Source organism: Lactuca saligna, chromosome 9 (genome assembly GCF_052625555.1).
Source record: "Lactuca saligna cultivar CGN05327 chromosome 9, ASM5262555v1, whole genome shotgun sequence".
NCBI lineage: Eukaryota > Viridiplantae > Streptophyta > Magnoliopsida > Asterales > Asteraceae > Lactuca > Lactuca saligna.
In genome coordinates, this window is record NC_136425.1 from 98,928,738 (window position 1) to 98,949,470 (window position 20,733).

The 20,733-nt window shown below is 34.9% G+C and overlaps 3 protein-coding genes across 6 annotated transcripts; 1 reads left to right on the forward strand and 2 right to left on the reverse strand.

Moving 5' to 3' along the window:
- Positions 1–2,518: 2,518 nt before the first annotated feature.
- Positions 2,519–5,209, reverse strand: LOC145016602 (uncharacterized). The gene is made up of 2 exons (XM_078974863.1): positions 5,138–5,209; positions 2,519–4,456 (listed from the first exon to the last, which is right to left on the reverse strand). Exons 1-2 carry the CDS (start codon positions 5,207–5,209, stop codon positions 2,519–2,521), a joined length of 2,010 nt encoding a protein of 669 aa, XP_078830989.1.
- Positions 5,210–6,648: 1,439 nt separating this feature from the next.
- LOC145017708 (argininosuccinate lyase, chloroplastic-like) lies at positions 6,649–9,197 on the forward strand. The gene is made up of 7 exons (XM_078975689.1): positions 6,649–7,058; positions 7,210–7,473; positions 7,616–7,732; positions 7,818–7,966; positions 8,059–8,350; positions 8,438–8,602; positions 8,700–9,197. Exons 1-7 carry the CDS (start codon positions 6,897–6,899, stop codon positions 8,949–8,951), a joined length of 1,401 nt encoding a protein of 466 aa, XP_078831815.1. The 5' UTR covers positions 6,649–6,896; the 3' UTR covers positions 8,952–9,197.
- A 503-nt stretch (positions 9,198–9,700) lies between these two features.
- On the reverse strand, positions 9,701–15,286 carry LOC145015484 (putative ubiquitin-like-specific protease 2B). 4 transcript variants are annotated; one of them, XM_078973964.1, is made up of 14 exons: positions 14,889–15,286; positions 13,830–14,512; positions 13,654–13,729; positions 13,203–13,320; positions 13,084–13,134; positions 12,834–12,965; positions 12,355–12,555; positions 12,102–12,157; positions 11,903–11,996; positions 11,376–11,466; positions 11,025–11,144; positions 10,686–10,827; positions 10,340–10,455; positions 9,701–10,263 (listed from the first exon to the last, which is right to left on the reverse strand). In XM_078973964.1, the coding sequence occupies exons 1-14, from the start codon at positions 15,022–15,024 to the stop codon at positions 9,883–9,885; spliced, it is 2,397 nt and encodes a 798-aa protein (XP_078830090.1). In that variant the 5' UTR covers positions 15,025–15,286; the 3' UTR covers positions 9,701–9,882. The 4 variants fall into 4 exon arrangements, with proteins under 4 accessions (XP_078830090.1, XP_078830088.1, XP_078830089.1 ...); XM_078973962.1 differs by having other exon boundaries at positions 13,830–14,521; XM_078973963.1 differs by having other exon boundaries at positions 9,701–10,260; positions 13,830–14,521; positions 14,889–15,285.
- Positions 15,287–20,733: the final 5,447 nt, after the last annotated feature.

Consider the following 20,733-nt stretch of genomic DNA (forward strand, 5'->3'; position numbering starts at 1 on the left):
TTAGGCTTCGGGACTTTGAGGAAAAGAGATCTATACCAATTTGGGTGTGGGTAATGTAATTTGGATGATCCGGGAGTTCGGTTTGTGTTTTGGAGCCAAATAGTATTTCGGTAAAGTGTTAGTTCGGGCTTTCATGGAAATTGGATTTTTGTTTGAGAAGTATTAAGGCAAGTATGAGTTGATAAAAGTGTAGAGCTTCTCATTACCTCTTCGTGGATATAAAGATCGTCGGAAATGGACTTATAACGAAGAAGTTATGGCCTTTGGAAGTTTAGTGATTTTAGGGCTTAATCAAGTATGTGAGGCGTACTAAGTAGTGTGATTGCGAGTATTCTAGGGAGTATGTTGTGCTCACTCGAGTTAGACCTACACCCTAATTAGGATCTTAGACCCTGTTTAAGCTCCTTAACTCACCACCAAACCTTATTATCTTCAGCCGTCATCCCTCTAAACCCTATAAATGAAACCCTGGCCCCTATTTGAGTGGTTTTTGAGTTTTTTATGGTATTTCATGTATTTTGGTGAGCTTTGAAGAAGAAGAAGCTTCTTAGAAAAGTGTGAAATTGCCTGGAGTTTTTGGATCCAACCTTTGTGCACCTTGATCAATCTTTTGGAGGTATAAAGTTTTTATCTTGATGAATCTAGGTGTTAGATATAATTTAAGGAGTATATTGGGTTCATTTTGGGTCCTTAAAGTCATCATTATGAGTATGGACTACTCCAAGAGCTTTGTATGTTGGATGTTGACATTCGGGAGGTCTCTTGTTCATAAAAATGTCATCTTTATGAGTTATTGTGGTGCATGCATGAGTTTGGGTGATTATTACGGATTGTATTAAGGTTTTGGTCTCATTAAGCCTTGCAAAGGAGTAAAGTTGCCAACTTTACGTGTTAATCATCTCGTTAGGGTCATATCCAAGTTTGGAAGTCATTGTTTTAACCATTAAGAGCTTATTTTGGATTTTTGGACCCTGAAAGAGTACATAGGGCGTACACATATTGGGCGGGGCCCATGTATATGACGGGCTAGGCTCGTTGTATGTGGTATTTTGGGATGTTGCAAAGTTAGTTTAATTTGAACTTAAGAATAATCATTTTCAATAAAAACATTTCAATACAAACCAAATGTAAAAGGTTTTTTGGACCTAAATAATTAAACTGAAAGCCTAACTACATTAAATCTTCTCCAAACAAATCCAATGAGCAAGCACATCTTCTTATATCGTTGTTGTTCGACCTGTAATAAAACAAATTGTATTAATATGTTGGTCATAATAGCAACTTTACAACGAATTTTGTTTGCTTCAAATCAAATAACTAGGTTGTTACCTTTTAAAAGTGTATTATGCCATCATTCCCATAATCCTTCATCATGGTCAGATCTTAAGTAAGTGGTATCATCAACATTATCATCCGAAGATGGGATACCTATGGAAAATGGAGGTAGCTCATCAAAATGACCGTATTCTTCTTCATCTGTGACATCATCAACACCGAGTATACGTCGTTTACTGTGCAAGACAATGTGACATCCTAAATCTTTCGGATCCTCAACAAAGAATACTTGGGTGGCTTGCTTGGCTAAAATAAATGGCTCAGATGCATAACCATTTGTTGAAAGATCGACAATAGTGAAACCATCGTTGTCAAGTTTAACACCTCGTTGGTTGTCAACCCATCTGCACTTGAACATGGGTACAATGATGGAATCATATTTCAATTCCCAAATTTCTTGAATGACACCATAGTAAGAGTCTTTAGCGATCTTGCACCTTTCCTCGTGATTAGCCCCACTGAATTCCATTGTAGAGGCTATTAGTGTCACTCCACTATTTTGAAATGTACTTTTACCATCTTGTCGATTGGTGTAAAATGTATACCCATTGATATCGTAGCCTTGGTACGTTGCCACAAGATTTTGCGGATCATTTCCCAAACTCACTACTACTTCATCCATACTTTCTCCGTCATAACTTGCTTTCACTTTATTTTTCAGCCATTTTGCAAAGGTTTTGTTATGCTCGATAGTCAACCATCTTTCACCCTTATTTCTATGCTTCGTCTGTAGCATTCTTTTGTGCTCATTTATGTATGGAGCAATGATTGTCATGTGTTGTAACACTGTAAAATGTGCAAGATGAAATTCCTCACGATCTGGAACGAGCCTTTTCAATCCAATTGTCCCGATCCCTACAAGTCTACCCGCATGTCGAGATCTCGGAATGCCAATATTCTTGACACCTTGAAGATAGTCTGTACAAAATTCAATCGCCTCTTCTGAAGCATATCCTTCAATAATACTACCCTCTGGTCGATTTTGGTTCCTTACATACCCTTTTAAGACACTCATATATCTCTCGAATGGATACATGTATCGTAGGAAAACTGGACTGCAAACCTTTATTTCTCTTACGATATGAGATATCAGGTGAACCATTACATCAAAAAAAGAAGGTGGAAAGTACATATCGAGTTGGCATAAAGTCATGATAATATCACTTTGCCATGAATCCAACTCTTAGTGGCTAATAACTTTTGAATGAATCATGTTAAAAAACAAGCAAAGCTTTGTGATCGTGTGTCGAATACGGTCTGGAAGTATTCCACGAATTGCAATGGGAATCATATGTGTCAACAAAACATGACAATCATGGGATTTCATACCTACCAATTTTAAGTCATTCATCGACACCAACTTCTTAATGTTAGCAGAATAGCCAGATGGAACCTTCATAGTATGCAAGCATTGGCAAAATTTTGTTTTTTCATCCTTGGACATGGTATAACATGCTGGAGGCAAATACTTACGTTTCCCAACATTCTCAACTGGAGCAAGCTCGGGTCTAATTCCCATTGCTACCATGTCTCTTCGAACGTTAGCCCCATCTTTTGACTTCCCTTTAAGGTTCAACAATAACCCTAACAAACTTTCACAAACATTTTTCTCTATATGCATGATATCAAGACAATGTCGGACTTGCAAGTGCTTCCAGTATGGTAAATCCCAAAATATAGATCTTTTCTTCCAAATACTATTGGTAACAGATCTACTTTTACCTTTTACTTTACCGAACACAATGTTTAGATTTTCAAGTCGGGAAAATAAAATTTCTCCATTTAATGGTTTTCTTGCCTTTTTTTTCTTGATTCTACCATTAAAGACCTTTTTTTCTCTACGATAACGGTGTTTATGTGGAAGAAATCTTCGATGACCCATGTATACAGTTTTCTTGCAGTTTTTTAACCACAATGAATGTGTGTCGTCTTCACAAATAGGGCATGCCTTTTTCCCTTTTGTACCGTATCCTGATAAATTCCCGTATGCCGGGAAATCACTTATGGTGCAAAAAATCATGGCTCTTAGTTGGAAATTATGCCCTATATATGCATCATACACTTCAACACCGGAATTCCATAATATTTTCATATCGTCTATTAATGGAGCCAAATAGACATCGATGTCGTTTCCAGGTTGTTTTGGACCTTGAATTAGCAATGACATCATAATATATTTTCGTTTCATGCATAACCAAGGTGGGAGATTGTAGATACAGAGAAGTACTGGCCATGTACTATGACGACTACTCAGACTTCCAAATGGATTAAAACCGTCAGAACTAAGTTCGAATCGAATATTTCTAATCTCTTGACCAAATTCTTCAAAATCATTGTTGATATTCCTCCATTGAGGAGAATCAGCCACATGTCTAATCTTATCGTCTATTTTACGCTCAGCATGCCATCTCAACAACTTTGCATCTTTGGCATTCGCAAATAACCGTTTCAATCTTGGTATGATTGGAAAATACCATAATAATTTAGCAGTTGGGCCTTTTTTGGTCGCTATAATATTTTCTTCTTCCATCTGGGCTTTCCTCTTATACCGCGAAGTACCACATATAATACACTTATCTAGGTCCGCATGTTGGTTTCTATATAACATGCAATCATTTGGACATGCATGTATTCTTTCGATTTCCAATCCCATTGGACAAATTAATTTTTTTGCTTGGTATAATGAAACAGGGAGCTCGTTATCTTCGGGAAGCATTTCATGCACAATCTTAAGTAGACTTGTGAAGCTTGTATCACTCCAACCATTGGTTGCTTTTATGTTAAACAATTTGAGCACAACTGAAAGTTTGGTAAATTTTGTACACCCAGTATACAATGGTTTTTCTGACTCGTCAAACAATTGTTGAAATTCGTCATAATATTCTTTTTCAGGAACATTATCCTCACAATCATGCAACATATCAGACACATTCTCATGATCGTCATTCCAATCAGTTTCGTTGTTAAGATCTGAGAAACTTGTATTCTGATCGAGCAATATCTCACCATGTCGTGACCAACACGTATAGTTACTCATAAACCCACGAGTTATCAGATGTTCTTCTATTTTTGTAGAATCAGTGTTTGTGGTTTTGAGCTTCTTTGTTTGTGGTTTTGGTCCCTCGTAAAATTAAAAAGACAAATATACCCTTCTGATACATTTTTTTATGTTTTTTTCTATTTAATATAAAGTTTTATTAATAAAAATTGTGGGACCCACCTATCTCCCCCCCTCTCTATTTCTCTCTCTATTTCTCTCTCTCTCTCTCTCTCTCTCTCTCTCTCTCTCTCTCTCTCGTTCTCTCTCTCTCTCTTTCTCTCTTTCTCTCTCTCTCTCTCTCTCTCTCTCGTATCTCACCCTTTGAAGAAAGAAAGCACTGGTGATTGTAACACCGGTCTAGGCTGCTCACCACCACGACTGCCGCCATAGACCACCACAACCCCACCGAAAACCATCCTCGTCTGTCTTGGTAGAGCCCCACCACCATTCTTTATTGTTTCTATCGAGCAAGCTGCCAGGCACCACCCTACACCACCATGTTCTTCCCCCTTCTTGCTACTGATCGGAGGAAACAACCACCACCATCTTAACCCACTTAATTTTTCGAACACCTCCTCCACCTCCCATGTCGTGACCCACCACCATCAAACACCCTTCCCAAATACCTCCGGACCATAACCTTTCTCCTCCCAGCCCTCTCTCTCGTCGAGCTCTTCTAAAAAGAAAGGAAACAAAGGTAGTGAAGTTGCCACCACAACTCCGTCACCAACCACCGTTGGTAAAACCTAGTGCACCACCCACCACCGTTGTGACTGCTGGCAAAACCCACCAAATGCCTCCATCTTGTCGTAACCCACCACCACCAAACGCCATCATCGTTTCTGCTTCGTCTTGGTCCCTCGTCGAGCATCCACCAACAGAAATTAAGCAGCAAGGCTGCCCACAACCACCAACTACAGCCACCTATCGTTGCCCTTCTACCGTCGGATGAGGTAGAAGAAGAAGAGAAGGTGGGGTTAGGATCGTTTCTTCTCATCCTGATGCAGACTAAGTCGGAGGAGGAGCGGTCATCGTCTGAAATCTTCGAGCTTCCTTTTGATGCGTTGTTGAATGAAATCGATGGTGGGAGGATCGAGCGGAGTCATTGAAGGGCCAGGCGACTGCTTGTATATGTCGAGTGTGTGTATGTATATGTGTGTATCATGGAGTGTGTGTAGATTCTTTATGGTGATCTGGGGGAGGATAAAGAGAGAGAAAGAGAGAGAGAGAGAGAGAGAGAGAGAGAGAGAGAGAAAGAGATAGAGAGAGAGAGAGATAGAGAGAGAGAGAGAGAGGGAGTGGTAGGGAGGTGGGCCCAATTTTATATTTAATAATAATAATAATTTTAAAAAGTGAAAGAAAAATGAAAATTAAATTCATTAAGGGTATAATAGTCTTTTTAGTTTGGCCAAGGACCAAAACTGCATATAAACTAGTTCAAAAAGACCACCAATCCAAAAAAATCGAGGTTTGGACTAAAACCCCAAAAAAATGCATACCATAGGAACCATTTTTGCAATTTTCTCTCTCTCTCTCTCTCTCTCTCTCTCTCTCTCTCTATATATATATATATATATATATATATATATATATATATATATATATATATATATAAGTCGAAAATAAAAAAAATAAAAAAGACTAATGTTATAATTTGGAGTAGGAATTCTAGAATAGGTACTCTGGAACGAAAACCAGAGCTCCAAAAATAAAATAAAATAAAATAAATAAAAACTCAATCATGTTTTGTCTGTTCAAAAAAATCCAACAAACTTAACATTTTATTTAAAAAGTTCAACTAAGTTACACTTTCTCGAAAGGCAAATAAGAGAAACAGATGACGTGACTTATTACCGTATCGGAAAAATGACTTGTTAGACCAATGGAGTTTCCAAAACGTTTAAAAAACTCCAATCATGTTTTGACTGTTCAAAAATAACCCAACTAACTTAAACAAAACAAAATTGGAATTTTCTGAACGGTTTGAAACTTTGTTCGACTTTTTAAACAAAAAGTTAAGTTCGTTGGGTTTTTTTTGAATAAACAAAACATTATTGAGGTTTTTTGAATGATTTGAAAACTTCGTTGAACTTTTAAATCATTTTCCCAAAAACAGATTGATCATTTTTGTTAAATTAATCGCTTACAAGGTTAGATTACACAAATTTTTTTAAGCCACAACCCTTCTCTTAAAAATAAAAAATAAATAAATAAATCCCGTCAACTCAAAGGTCAAACCCGATAACACTAGTAGAGTTCCACTGCTCCTTCTTTCCCTTGACACGCACCTGATAATTTCCCATTCTCGCCGCAGCATGGAATCAATGCTGTTCGCATCTTCACAATCACCTATTCACCTTCATCACCCTCCACTATACTTTCTACTCAAAACCCTAATTTATCATCAACGAATCATCATCGTAATCAAATCTTCTCTTTTTCCTTCCGGTGCCCATTAACTTCCCAAAGCAAAAGTCATCCGCCGCCGGCTGTATCCTGCTGCGCGTCACAACAGCCGAACATGACGGCTCCGGCGAAGGAACCAAAGCTATGGGGAGGGAGGTTCGAGGAGGGAGTGACGGATGCTGTAGAGAGGTTCACCGAATCGATTTCGTTCGATAAGGCTCTTTACAAACACGACATTATGGGCAGTCGTGCTCATGCTTCCATGCTTGCCAAACAGGTATCATGCATCTACTTCAATTTTTATGTCAATCAAACTCTCATCTTCTACTTCTACTTCGGAGCTTGTTTTCAGCTTGTCTGCAACGCATAAATTCTGAAATTTGGATCTTGGAATCCTTACTTTTTATATTAATTAATTGTTTCAACAGGGATTGATCAGTTTCAGCGATAAGGATAGTATTCTTGAAGGTCTGGATCAAATAGAGAAACAAATTGAAATTGGGGAGTTTGTATGGAGGACTGACAGAGAAGACGTACACATGAACATTGAAGCAGCACTTACTGATTTGATCGGAGAACCTGCCAAGAAGCTTCACACAGCTAGAAGTCGAAACGATCAAGTTTCAACTGATTTTCGCCTCTGGTGTCGTGATGCTATTGATACAATTATTTCACATATTAAACACCTTCAGGTTTTTTACTTCCCCTAATTTTTGCTTCTGCCATAACTCATTCTTGGTGTTGTTTGTGCATCTCTTTATTTCTCATCACGCTATTCTACCTTTTCATAATACAACTATTCACCAATTATTAATTATTTTTTTTAATCCTAAGGTTGCTTTGGTAACCTTGGCTAAGAACAACACTGGAATTATCGTTCCTGGTTATACACATTTGCAAAGGGCACAACCAGTTCTACTCCAACATCATCTTCTAGCATATGTTGAACAGGTTTGTTTTATTTTTCAATACGCATTAACCACTTTTAATCTAACAATTATATAACATTTTAATTGATAAAATTATCTGTTTATAGCTTGAACGTGATGCTGGGCGTTTGGTAGATTGCAGAGTTAGGTTGAATTTCTCCCCTTTAGGTGCATGTGCATTAGCTGGCACTGGCCTTCCTATAGATCGATTCATGACTTCAGATGCTCTTGGTTTTACTGCCCCTATGAGAAACAGGTATTATAGATTCAACTTCGTTCCTCATCTCATTTTATCTTCTGCTACCTGTTACCTGTTATCTGTTATCTGACATGTTTCGCTAAAAACAGCATGGATGCGGTTTCGGATCGGGATTTTGTTTTGGAGCTTCTTTCTGCTAACGCGATTACAGCAATGCATCTATCTCGACTAGGTGAAGAATGGGTGTTGTGGGCATCAGAGGAATTCGGGTTCATCACCCCAAGTGATTCGGTTTCAACGGGTAGCAGTATAATGCCTCAGAAGAAAAACCCTGACCCAATGGAACTTGTTCGTGGAAAGTCTGCTAGGGTTTTTGGAAACTTGGTGACACTTCAAGTATTATGCAAGGGGCTTCCACTTGCTTACAACCGTGATCTACAGGTGTATAGTTAGTCTATTATATACTATGTGTTCTTTCAAGCTCTTTTGCTTTTGTTTTGCGACAGTTTTTTGTTTGGTTAATTGCAGGAAGACAAGGAACCTGTATTTGACAGTGTGAAAACAATTATCGGAATGCTAGAAGTATCAGCAGAGTTTGCACGTAACATTACATACAACCATGAAAGAATACAAAAGTCTTTACCAGCTGGTCATCTTGATGCCACTACACTTGCGGATTATCTTGTTCACAAGGCAAGTTGATTTATATTTTATATATAACATAAACTCTATTAGTGTTTTTTTTTTTTTTTTTTTGAGAATTGAGTAATATTAAGATTTTTCTTTGCAGGGGATACCTTTCAGAACATCACATGACATAGTTGGAAGGGCGGTGGCATTGTGTGTTTACAAAAACTGTCAGCTTCGGGAGCTGAGTCTTGATGAATTACGTGGAATTAATAAGATATTTGATGAAGGGGTTTATGATTATCTTGGGGTGGAAAATTCAATCAAGAAATTTAGCTCATATGGTTCTACTGGCTCTGAATGTGTAGCTGCTCAACTAGATTTCTGGGTTTCAAGGCTCGATCTTAATCTGTGACTGAATCTGGTTAATTTATGTTGTAGTTAGTTTCACGAATGTTGTAGAAGTGGGCCTTCTTTAGCAATTTAAAATCGGATCGTGTTTTAATTTGAGTTTGTGATTGTGGTACTATATGATAACTTGTTTGTACTTAATGTCTGTAAACTGGTTATTCTTCCAATAACTCCTTACAACTTTTTGGGCTTAACAATAAAAATAAGGGATGCCATTATTATCCAATGAACTATTGGATTTGGTTTTAAATGATTCAAATCACAAGGTTTTCTTTTTATGTTGTAAGCATGTATAATTTGCCAATGACCTATTTATTATGCAAAGTATCTATTTTTCTCTCGGTTTTATAGGTTACACGTGGGTTGTAAGGAGGTGGTGGTTGAATGTTGTTCATTATCAACAACACATTTAATCTTTCATCGATTCGACTGTCATTTCACTAACTTTTTTTAAAGCATACTAATTTTATATACAATAGGACCCTCAACCACTTAGGAAGGGAAACTTTGATACCACTAGCCTCTGGTCTAAATAAAATAAGAAAAACAACTACACGACGTAGGATTATTCTTGTTTATTTACAAAGTTGATGCCTATTCTTAAACTAATGACCCATGTATGTTTTATTCTTTAATTTAGTCTTGAAAAGTTTCATCAATCAGTTGATGACTTTTGCTCATTGCTTCTTGATCAGGATCTTCCAAATCTAATAATGCATGCATCCCATGATCCCAATTGCCAAAAGTATAGTATGAAATGAAATGACTTTTAGGTTGGATTAATCAATCAGCCATTAGTATTACTACTAAAAAAGACACCCTCCCTCCAAAAGGAAGGGTAGTTTCAACACAAACTCTAAAACAAACATTTTACCTACCTACTTGTATCAGCATCACCCACTAGTATTCACAAATCAGAGATATAGCTTTTTCTTTCATACCCTTTTTGATTCTTGTGTAATTCTCATCTTTTTGGTTGGATTCCGGTCACAAGGGACCACCATCACATCTATACATGTATCATCATCATCATCAATCTGAGTGCAATCTGTTAATTCATCTCTTTTCTTCTTCAATCCGATTCCGACTTCTTCTACATCCACTCCATTGACTATCTCAACCGAGTCTGAGTCTTCATCTTGACAACCAGAAGTTGATGTTTCCAGTGATGATTGGGAACTGTTGTTATGCTCAACTATCACCGGATCATTCCAAGTTACAACATCGGAATCACTGTCCATCATCATTCCATTCCCTTGTTGGATTGCTGATTCCGTTTCAGAACAACCATGCCCACCTCCTTCCACCTCTTCCTGCTTTAAATACCCAAACAAACCTTTATTAAAATTCTATAACATACCAAATTATAATAGATTAATGATTGTGAGTTACCTCGATTGGGGTCAGAGAGCCCTTCAAATTCAATTCATCAAAACTATTTGTTGATAATTGTTTACCCATAAACGATTCCATTTCAAACGATGCCTTCAAACCCATACTTGGATCATCTGTAAATTCAACAATGGCTAAATACAAGAAATACCAACCAACTTTCTATTATTTTTCTATTATATTTTAAAAGTTCTACCCTATTATGGCATATGTGGATGGGTAGATTTTTCAGTTTACAAGGTCTTGATAAGAAGAAATGAAAGCAGGATCCAATAACAAGCATATAACCCTAATAAAAGATAACAGTGACAGAAATAATGGTAAATTTACAAAAGTCAAAAGATACCTTTTGGGAAATTTGTTGTTGTCGAACAGGTGAGGTGGCATTGTTGTTCTTGATGAGGGTTCTCCAGTAAATCACAGATTAACTTCTGGATAACTACTCTTTTCAAAGATGCATCAGCAGGTGGAAACCAATCCATATTTAGCTGAAACCAATCATAATTACAAAAATAATACATGAAAGAAAGAAATGGCAACGTACTTTCGATTCTTTCTACCTAATTATATTCAACTTTTTTTCCTTTTTAGGGCTACCAAATTATATCACTGAAACTTGCTTTGCATTTGGATGATATTGCTTTAATAGGATAAATTTTCAAAGTAGGATAAGATGACTACTTACAAAGTTGAAGCTATTTGTGATTTTAAATGGATTAAAATGGAGGGGAGCTTCCTCTAAGAAGAGTTCTACATAGTGCAGCAGGAATAGACCACAGTCGAATGAATTTTGCTGCTGTGGTAACTGCATAAAACATAATAATCAAAATCACAACTTAACATCAAAAATAGACAATTTTTTTTCATAAAGGCATTGTACTTTTTCATATTAGTACATTATCATAGAGTAGATTTTACAAAGTACAATGCCTTGATAAGAAAAGAAAATGAATGCACAATGTTATGAACTTTCACAGAAACAAATAAAATATATAGCCCTATTTCACATTGAAGAAATTGACTACAGATCATATACCTCTAAGGAAATGAATCTCAAATTATCAAATCTTGAGCATATGTCTTCAGATGCCTCCTGTTTCCTCTCTTTCCACTCTTCCTTCAGGTAACTGCATTGTCAAAGTTTATCAAGTGGAACAAAAAAATTATTTAAAATTTTCACATGCAAAAAGCTATGGAAATACATATCGACCTTTGTTGCTAACAATATAAATTACAAAACCTTGCAATATACTCGAGGGAATAAACGAAAATAATAACAAAGAAACTTTCATTTATTTGCTTACTTTTTTTTAGCATCATAATTTCATTTCTTTCTATTACAACATAGTACTTTCCAACTTTTTTCTTATTAGAGCATCATGCCTTTGAAAAAAACTATATTAAACAATTAAAATACAGGTGTTGGTATTTTTTACATTTAACCCTATATAAAAGTATGCCACTTTTATCCTCCTAAAGAACTTTAAGGAATTTCAAATGTAATTATTTTATTAAACTTGATTATTCAAATAACTTATAACCCAGAAAAGAAAGATTAAATACCTTTGTAGAAGGCCTTTTAGACCAGTATGACTTCCTCTAATAGAATCCATATGCAAAACACATGGCACTCTCATTGACTTGTTTACATCTTCATCTGAACCAAATCATAACCATGACCTAAATCTTACATACATACATACATATATATATATATATATATATATATATATATATATATATATATATATATGACACTGACCTTTGTATGTGGCAACCTCTCCAAGATTACAAATTACAAGAAGACTCCAGTGATAGCTGTAAAAATAATTTAGTATATGGTTAAGTACAAGAAAAAGCAATGTACTTTCATTGACTTGTTTATTATAGCATTGTACTTTAAAAGATTTTTCAAAGTATAATGTCTTAATAAGAAAAAAAATCGAAAATAGAAAGCTGTAATTGATTAAAAGTTTGAGTAAAAGCAAAGGTTAAAACATAGTTTATCCACTTACTTATAATTTACAGGAATAAAAACATAATCTTTCTCAAAAAGGTTAACTTTTCTTGTCCATTTCTTTACACGTTGAAAAGCAGCAATCCCTTTAGAAGCATCAAGTGGATCATTATCTGGATCAGCAAGCTTCCGGAAGAAAAAACTGTTGAAGAAATGGAACCTGTGTCTCTCCTCAGGCTTGATTTTGTTCTTCAAATACCTGAAAATTTTAATCATTATTAAGTGGAAAAAGTAAAAACACTCTAAAACCAATTGGCTCCACTAAAACCACTAAAAGAGATCTTGTAATAAGTAAGAACTCATCCCACATTGATAGAAAGTGAGAATTGTTGTTCAGATATTATGATTCCTTATCATATTCCCCTTCTCTATTTATTGTTGCCATGGGAGATTTAACTGCAGTATAAATTCAGGCTCTTTGTAAGTCCTATTTTCTACTTAAGAGCATTATGAGACAAAAGGAGAAGATGAACATACTTGATATAAAAATCAATGATGGTGTCATTAACAAATGTGTCTGGTTGAAGTAAATCAAAGTCTCTCTTGCTTATAGAAACAGCATCAGCATCTCCTTTTGGATACACAACCTCTTCAAAAGGTCGACTGAAGCTGCAAGAATCCAATAACAAATGAAAAGACAATACAAGAAGCAAAAATACATTATCTCAATTTCCAAAACAGCCATTTTGAAGGGATTTTAACACATGAAACCAACATTTTTACTTACTTGGGAAGATATTTGGAATTGGGTTCTCTGGTATGTCCAAGAACAATATCCCTGCAATAATTGTTCATGTTGAATTTACTAGACTCAAGCATATTGCTCAATAAAGGTTAAAAACTCACTCTGAATCGAGCATGTTTGTCCATAAATCTTTGTATATGACATTCAAACTTGCTATTGCTTCAAGTTTCTCATACCATTGACATTGAGAACCAATAACTGCAAATTTCAGCTTGGTGCCTGAAGTATAAAGGGAAGAAAGAATTAGTTGCATCAATCTAATTCATTTGCCCAAATTAAGCAGGAAGAAAGCAGATAACTCATGATATTTACTTTAAATATTGGATTTATTAGAGCAACATCAATCAGATTAATCTTATTTCCCTTTTTGTGCAGTATATTGGTTGAAAAATGCTTAACAAGTGCATGTCTCATTTAAACTAAAAGGATTCAAGACAATATATTTATGAATCCGCAACAATAGCACATGAATCTTTACACAATATATACTAGATTCTAGACTATGGTAATAACTAATAACTAATAACAGCATTTAAAGTTTCTCAAAATAACCTGAATTGCAATCAGCATTTTCAGTAAGTATTGTGTCTTTGGTATGTATATAAAGCACTACCATTGCCATTTCAACCTGCACATAATCCAGAAAAAGCTGCAGTAGTTCAAAGCCTCACACTGACATAGATAAGACAGGTAAATAATTAAATATAACACTAATATAACTGATATACCTGCTCATGCCAATAAGATCTAATCTGGAGTATATCCTCAATTCCCCATTTGAATTTAAAGGTTTTGTCATCCTCATCTGTGGTTGAAGCTTCCATTTTGATAGAATTGCTATTAAAAGATATTACAGAATCTGTGTAATAACTGTCACTATACACCATGTAATCAGGGTAGAACACCACTGCTCCTATATCTTCACTGTATATCTCCCACCTGGCTATGCAGTGATTTGAAGATGTTCCAACAACAACACCATCATCTTCTGCAACCTCAGAAGAGGATGAAGATCCCTCACACAAGCTTCCATTTTCATCTGGATCCATTTCAATTGCCTCATCCTGCTTCTGTGAGGACTTCAAATGAGATTCGGACCTTGAAGATGGATCATCAGAACAAACGAATTTAGGTAGATTGGGCAACAGATCTAGGATGACTGAATTTAATTTGTTGTTGCTAGGTGAAGTTGATGTGGTGGCTACATTGACCTTTGATTCAGATAAATCAATTTTGAGTTCTGGAGTTGACTGAGGGGGAGGTTGTTCAGCAACTGTAAAAGCATCATCTGAATCAGTCACCATTACAGCAGAAGGATCTTCTATAAGGGTGGTAGCCATGTGAGTAATGTTGATAGCATCAATCCCTAAAGATGGAACATATTTAAGCTCCTCCGCTGAAATATTTTCTCCTGCAGCAGCTTCAAGAAATAACAACAAACATAAGAAATCTGACATAAACAGTCATAGTATATTTTTGTAAGTAATATTTCCCTCCACTTCCCTGTTCTGTATATACCATAATGCAGTTATTAACTGGATAAAAATCATCAGCATCAAGAATGTTAACCAACGATCATTAGGCAGAAAATACCCCACACAATAAAATCAACAAAATCAATGATTGGCTCCACATCTTACAACAGCATTTCACGGATTCTAGTATTCGCAATAAAGATTGAGATTTTAGATATAAATCAGCATGAGACGCATCGGAGATCCCAAAAGAAGATGCAGAAACAAAACACGAGGGAATGTAACAGATAATTTTCAGAAACAAAAACTTACCGGTTGCGAGAAATGTATACTTGTCAATTGCAGCACTTCTAATTTTATCTGGCTTGCTCGTAATCCTAAGAGCAACTCGAGGAGACTCGTCTTTAAAATCGAACACATCGAGATTTTTGTTACAGACAGTCTTCATTTTCCGTGAGTTTGTATGCACGCATGCATCTACTAGGGTTTTCGAGAAAACTTAGAGACGAATGAGCAATCAAAATTAGGGCTTTGTTCAGAGAATCAGGATGATTGAGTATTGAGGGATGGTTGGAATCTTATGATTTTGATGGGTTGCAGGGGGGGATTTATCGAATTCAATTTCCCACAACAGAATTCGAATTCTAAGAGGGCAAGAAAAAAGAAAAGAGAAGCGCGTGGATTTGTGTTGCTCGAGTTGCGAATGCGCTGCATATATTAACAGCAAAGGAAGGTGAAAGATCATTTTTCTATTTTAAGTTGTGTTGTCAATCCTATAAAACTTTTACAATAATTTTTTTTTTTTTTTTTTTTTTTTTTCTTACAAAACTACAAATTTGGTCCATATGGTCCGTAAAATCTTTGGATGTGATCCAAAAAGTTTCCAACTTGCACAGAAAATCCAAAATCAAGGGTTTTTTGGGTTTTTAGTCCAAAAAAAACTTGAAAAGATGGTTATACCCTTATTTATTTACTTTTACATTTTATTATCATAATAATAATAATAATAATAATAATAATAATAATAATAAAATAGGGAAAACTCTATCTCTCTTACGTCTCTTTCTCCCTCCCTCCCTCTATTGATACTTCTCTCTCTCTCTCTCTCTCAATGTATTTTCATTAGAGAACTTTGCATTCTCTCTGTACCTTCAAAAATCAACTCCTCAAGAACACACTCACAAAACTCTACACACACATAGTGAAAAAGATCTAGTTTTGCTAAACCTTATCTATGATTTCTCCAGCTCCGACGATTAAAGACCCATCAACGAATTCCCCTTCTTCGTTGTTCGTGCCACTGAGTTGTGCTTCTCTGACTATTACTAGGGTTTCATCTCTGGATTCAAGACCCGCTGACGAGTTCTCCAACTCCGACAATAACTCTAGACATGTATCAGTGGTGGAAGCTCCGACATGTAGCAGTGGTAGGACTGCAAACAGAAGAATGAAAACATGGAGCAATAGTGGAATCACTATTAAACCCTCTTTTCAACGATGTATCCTTCAAAATATCGATACACTTGAGTTAATCCAGACCTCAATTTCTATGCAAACCGTCTTATTGCAGTGAAATTATGGAACCCCTAAATGGAATATGGTTTAGACTGAATACAATCACAACAAATCGAAAAAAATTGAAAACCCAGATCTTCAAACGCTTATAGAAGATGATTAGTTGAACCCCTCCATGAAGCAATCTTTCCACAATTTCTCAGAAACGACGATCTCAATCATAGTTTGTTTCCCCTTCTACATCACTCTCTTGTTGATTTCAAAATCAGTTGAATACACTTATTCTCGAAAGAAATTTGATTCATCCAAGTTCTAAGTAATTTATAAATGATCTGGAGATGAATTATGTGAACATACTAGGAAGTATGTGGGTGGGGTTTTGCAGTTTTGATGATGGAATGTTATTTCCAAGTTGTAGATTGGTGTGTTGGAGAAGACAAATAAAGAGAGAGAGAGAGAGAGAGAGAGAAAGAGTATGAGTGGGTGGGGATAATACATTTCTTTTCCTTTTATTTTTAAGTTAAAAGAATATTAGAATAATTGTAAAAAATTAAAAAAAGAAATTAAAAGGGTATAATTGTCTTTTTAAGTTTTTTTGGACTAAAACTCCAGAAAAACCTTGATTTTGGACCTTCTGTGCAAGCTGAAAACTTTTTGGACCCCATCCAAAGATTTTTGCAAACCACAAGGACCAAATTTGCAGTTTTGTCTTTTTTTTTTCAATATACGTTTTAGAAATTGAGTAATCTAACCGAGAAACTTAATAATAATAACCATTTTTTTTTTGAAAAATAATCACTATCACTATCACATTCTAGAGATACAATATTCATTCTGATCAGTTGGTGGTAGGTGGATGTTCAACTATGGCTGTACATTTCGGACTAACAAAGTTAATTCCAGAATACGGTAGTCAATATCATACATGTAGAATTGACATTCCGGACTCACAGACTCACATTTCAGACACATATTTCGGACTCCAAAAAACTAGGTATTTCTTCCCTATGTATAATAAAATGGTATTCCATTTAGTTATTAACTTACTAGTTTATTACCCGTGGAAACCACAGTTATAAGATGAGTTTCTGAGACAATGAGCAAGAAGAAAGCACTACCAACTTGCTTGTGTACTTGCACAATCTTTGGCGGACAAACTCTCATAGTTACACAAACATCAAAATAGATGTTATGGATCGTTTCTAACTATGTTTTTTGGCTATTAGATGTGTGGTAAAATAATTTTGTTTTATATTTTAATTTTTTATTTAAAATTTATAACGTTTTTACAACTAACTGTTTTGTTTTCCCCAAAAACTACAGCTCCACGCATTTATAGATTGTTTGTTGTCTACCATCTTTATAGGTAGTGTCCGTCTAAGAGGTGACTACCTAAAGATAATGTTCATAGCAATTGTTATGAAAGAAAACAACCAGACCTTGCCTACAGATTTTGGTCTGGGCGTGGCAAATAATGTCGATTTTTATACCTGGCTCTTGATAAGGTTTAAGAAAGCTTTCAGGGAGGCTACGGAAGTATCGTTCATAATCAACATAAACGATGTCATTACTTCTTGAATGGTAAGGTATTCCCATCTTATCATGGGTATTGTTGTAAGAGTGTGGCAATGTATATGTGCATAAGAGTGTTGGATTTTATTTTAAAAAATAGTTTCATAAACGAGAGAAATTGGCAAGCAAAAGACTTAAAAATCACATAAACAAAATTATACTCGTCAAGGATCATCTTGCAAATTATAGAAAGATTTAAACACCAATCAAAGAAATAACAACATTTAAGATGATAGTCTTGTAAAACTCTTAAGCTTTAAGTTTATAACCAAAGTATGAACTTAAAGAGAGAGAAATGAAAGTGGCCTTTCAAGTGTAAAAGCAAAAAAAAGAAAGAATAAGCATGACAAGCATACTTATGGTTTTGGCATGTAAAAATCTCAAAAATGAAAGTCTTTCATGTACTCTCTTAAAGCTACAAAAATATACATGAGTCCTTAACCAATTATACACTCATGTCATAAAAAGAACTTGTCACCCATGCCTTTAAGAGCTAGTCATACTTTTGATTAAACAAATCAAAAAGTCATGCTTCTTTTATTCTTTCTTATAAATATATAAAAGAAGACAAAAGTTTATAAATTTTGTAAACTTCTTTTATAAAATATAAACTTTGGCTTTTGGCTAAAAGAATAGAAAAATTCTAGTCCAAAATAATGTGCATGACTTAATAAATCCTACTATATGATATATTATGTTACTTGCTAATGAAAATTTATTATTTCCAAGAAATAAATAATTTTCATTTAACTATAAGCGTTTATTGAATATTCATTAAAATTAATTTCTAATAAATAATCAATTGTATCAAGTTGTTGTTAGTGTAGTCCATTATTATCATATGTTAATTAGTAATATTATTTTAATATGACTCTTGAGCATACAAGATCTTTCAATCTCTCACTTATGCAAGACTCATATTAGTCTGATATAAACAGTGGTGAACATCTAGCAACATTTCATTGTCCCCAACAACATATGACTTTGTATCATTCTATCAACGCCCAATTTTCCAAAATCTCAAAGCTACAACTGGTGTATAAGATAAGTTATCAGTTATCCCTTTGTCACTAACATCATGTTGAACATGAGATACAAATCGCAATCAATCTGATCTGGTGTTCAAATTTTCGTAAGGCGACTTAGATATCTAACTCTCAACACATAAGAGGAACAAATTCCATTTTGACTACATAAGCATCTTGCATAGTTCATGCCATACCCGAAAATGGCTTTTATAACTGCCCGGTTAAGGACCAACATTTGACCATATCAAATCACAACAAATCTTAAACTTAAGTCTCACTATGTATCTCAGGTGTTAAGGATACATATATAGTACCTTTTAATCAAGTATCATTCATGATAGCGATCCATGAGGTGATCTTGATGTGAGTCAGTTCAATACTAGTTCTTTGACAAGTACCTATGAAACTTGGTTACAACTCATTGCCTACTTTCATCTGGTGAACATCAACCAATTCAATTCATACTATTCTTACTTTATAATTGCTCCTATAATTATAACCGACTATGTACTTTTAGAATAATAAAACTATTCATAGATTAAACATGTTAATATAGAACACAAGTATTGATGTTGTGATCATATCCCAATATTTAAAAACATTATATAATAGATGTTGTCATAATGTTCCAATATCTGTCACACCCCGAAAACCGAAGGTGGAAACATTTTCGGGGTGGACTCCACGTTGTGTATCAAATCCAATGTACATAGTAACACAGTAAACACAAAACATTACATTACATAGAATTGTGTACATCTGTTTCAAAGAAAAGTTACACAAGTGTTATATACATATATCATATGAACAAAAACAAAGACGAGTCTTCTAACGCTCCGTCTTCTCCAAAAGCTGGCGGTGTACCTGTCTAATGCTGACCTGAGAATACAAGCAGTTTGAAAATCAGCATAAAGCTGGTGAGTTCATAAGCGGTTTTGTTTTGAAAAGAATGAGATCCCTTTTTGTTTTCTAAAAAAGTTGTTATCCAAGAAAATCCCATATTTTCTTATGTAAAAACAGTTTAGTTATCATTTCGTTACTTAATTTGTTTATGAGTTGTTACGTTATTCCAGGAAAATCCCATATTTTCCTAAGTGTTTAGCTGTCCTTTTGATACTTAGTTAGTAGTTTAGATTTCGATGTACTAGTAACTACCTTACTTATAGTATTAGTTAAGTATTCTGATATCTTAGTTATCCTACATTCGATTGTTGATTATCTGCTATACTTAGAGGTATTTTCGAATATTTGGATTCACTCAGAAGCGTACATTAACAGTGTTTTCGAAGTTTTGGTGATTTCCAAAAAGAGTACCTTAGACGTATTTTCGAAGCTCTGTTGACAGTCGATGTCCAGAGGCGTACTGTCAAATTAATTTCGAAACTCTGGTGACACCCAAGGGGTACACTAGTTGTATATTCGAAGTCTTGGCGTCATCCAAAGGCGTTATTTCGTATTCTTATTCGTATTCCTAATCCTATTCCTACTCCTATTCGTATTCGTATTCGTATTCGCATTCGTATTCGTATTCGTATTTGTATTCGTTCTATCCTATTAGTTATATTCGTATTCGTATTCGTATTCGTTCTATCCTATTAGTTATATTCGTATTCGTATTCGTATTCGTTCTATCCTATTAGTTATATTCGTATTCGTATTCGTATTCGCTCTATCCTATTGGTTATATTCGTATTCGTTCTATCCTATTAGTTATATGTGTATTCGTATTCGTACTATCCTATTAGTATTAATCTTAGTTTATGATTAGTATGATTCCTTATACAAAACATAATATTAAACTTAGATTATAACATCTATTAAAGGAATCTACATTTAGCTTGACAATTCACTTTGCAATTCAAACAAATGGTTAGTATGATTTTCGGTATTAAAAGTATTCAAAATATGAAACATTTGAATAGAAAATAATAAGTTTAAGTAGAAGATTTCCTTGTACTTTTGCTTGTATTCCCCCCTGAAAACATTTGAAAAACATTTGAAAAAAAAGGTAGGGGTATGAACTCACCGGTTGAGGAACGCGT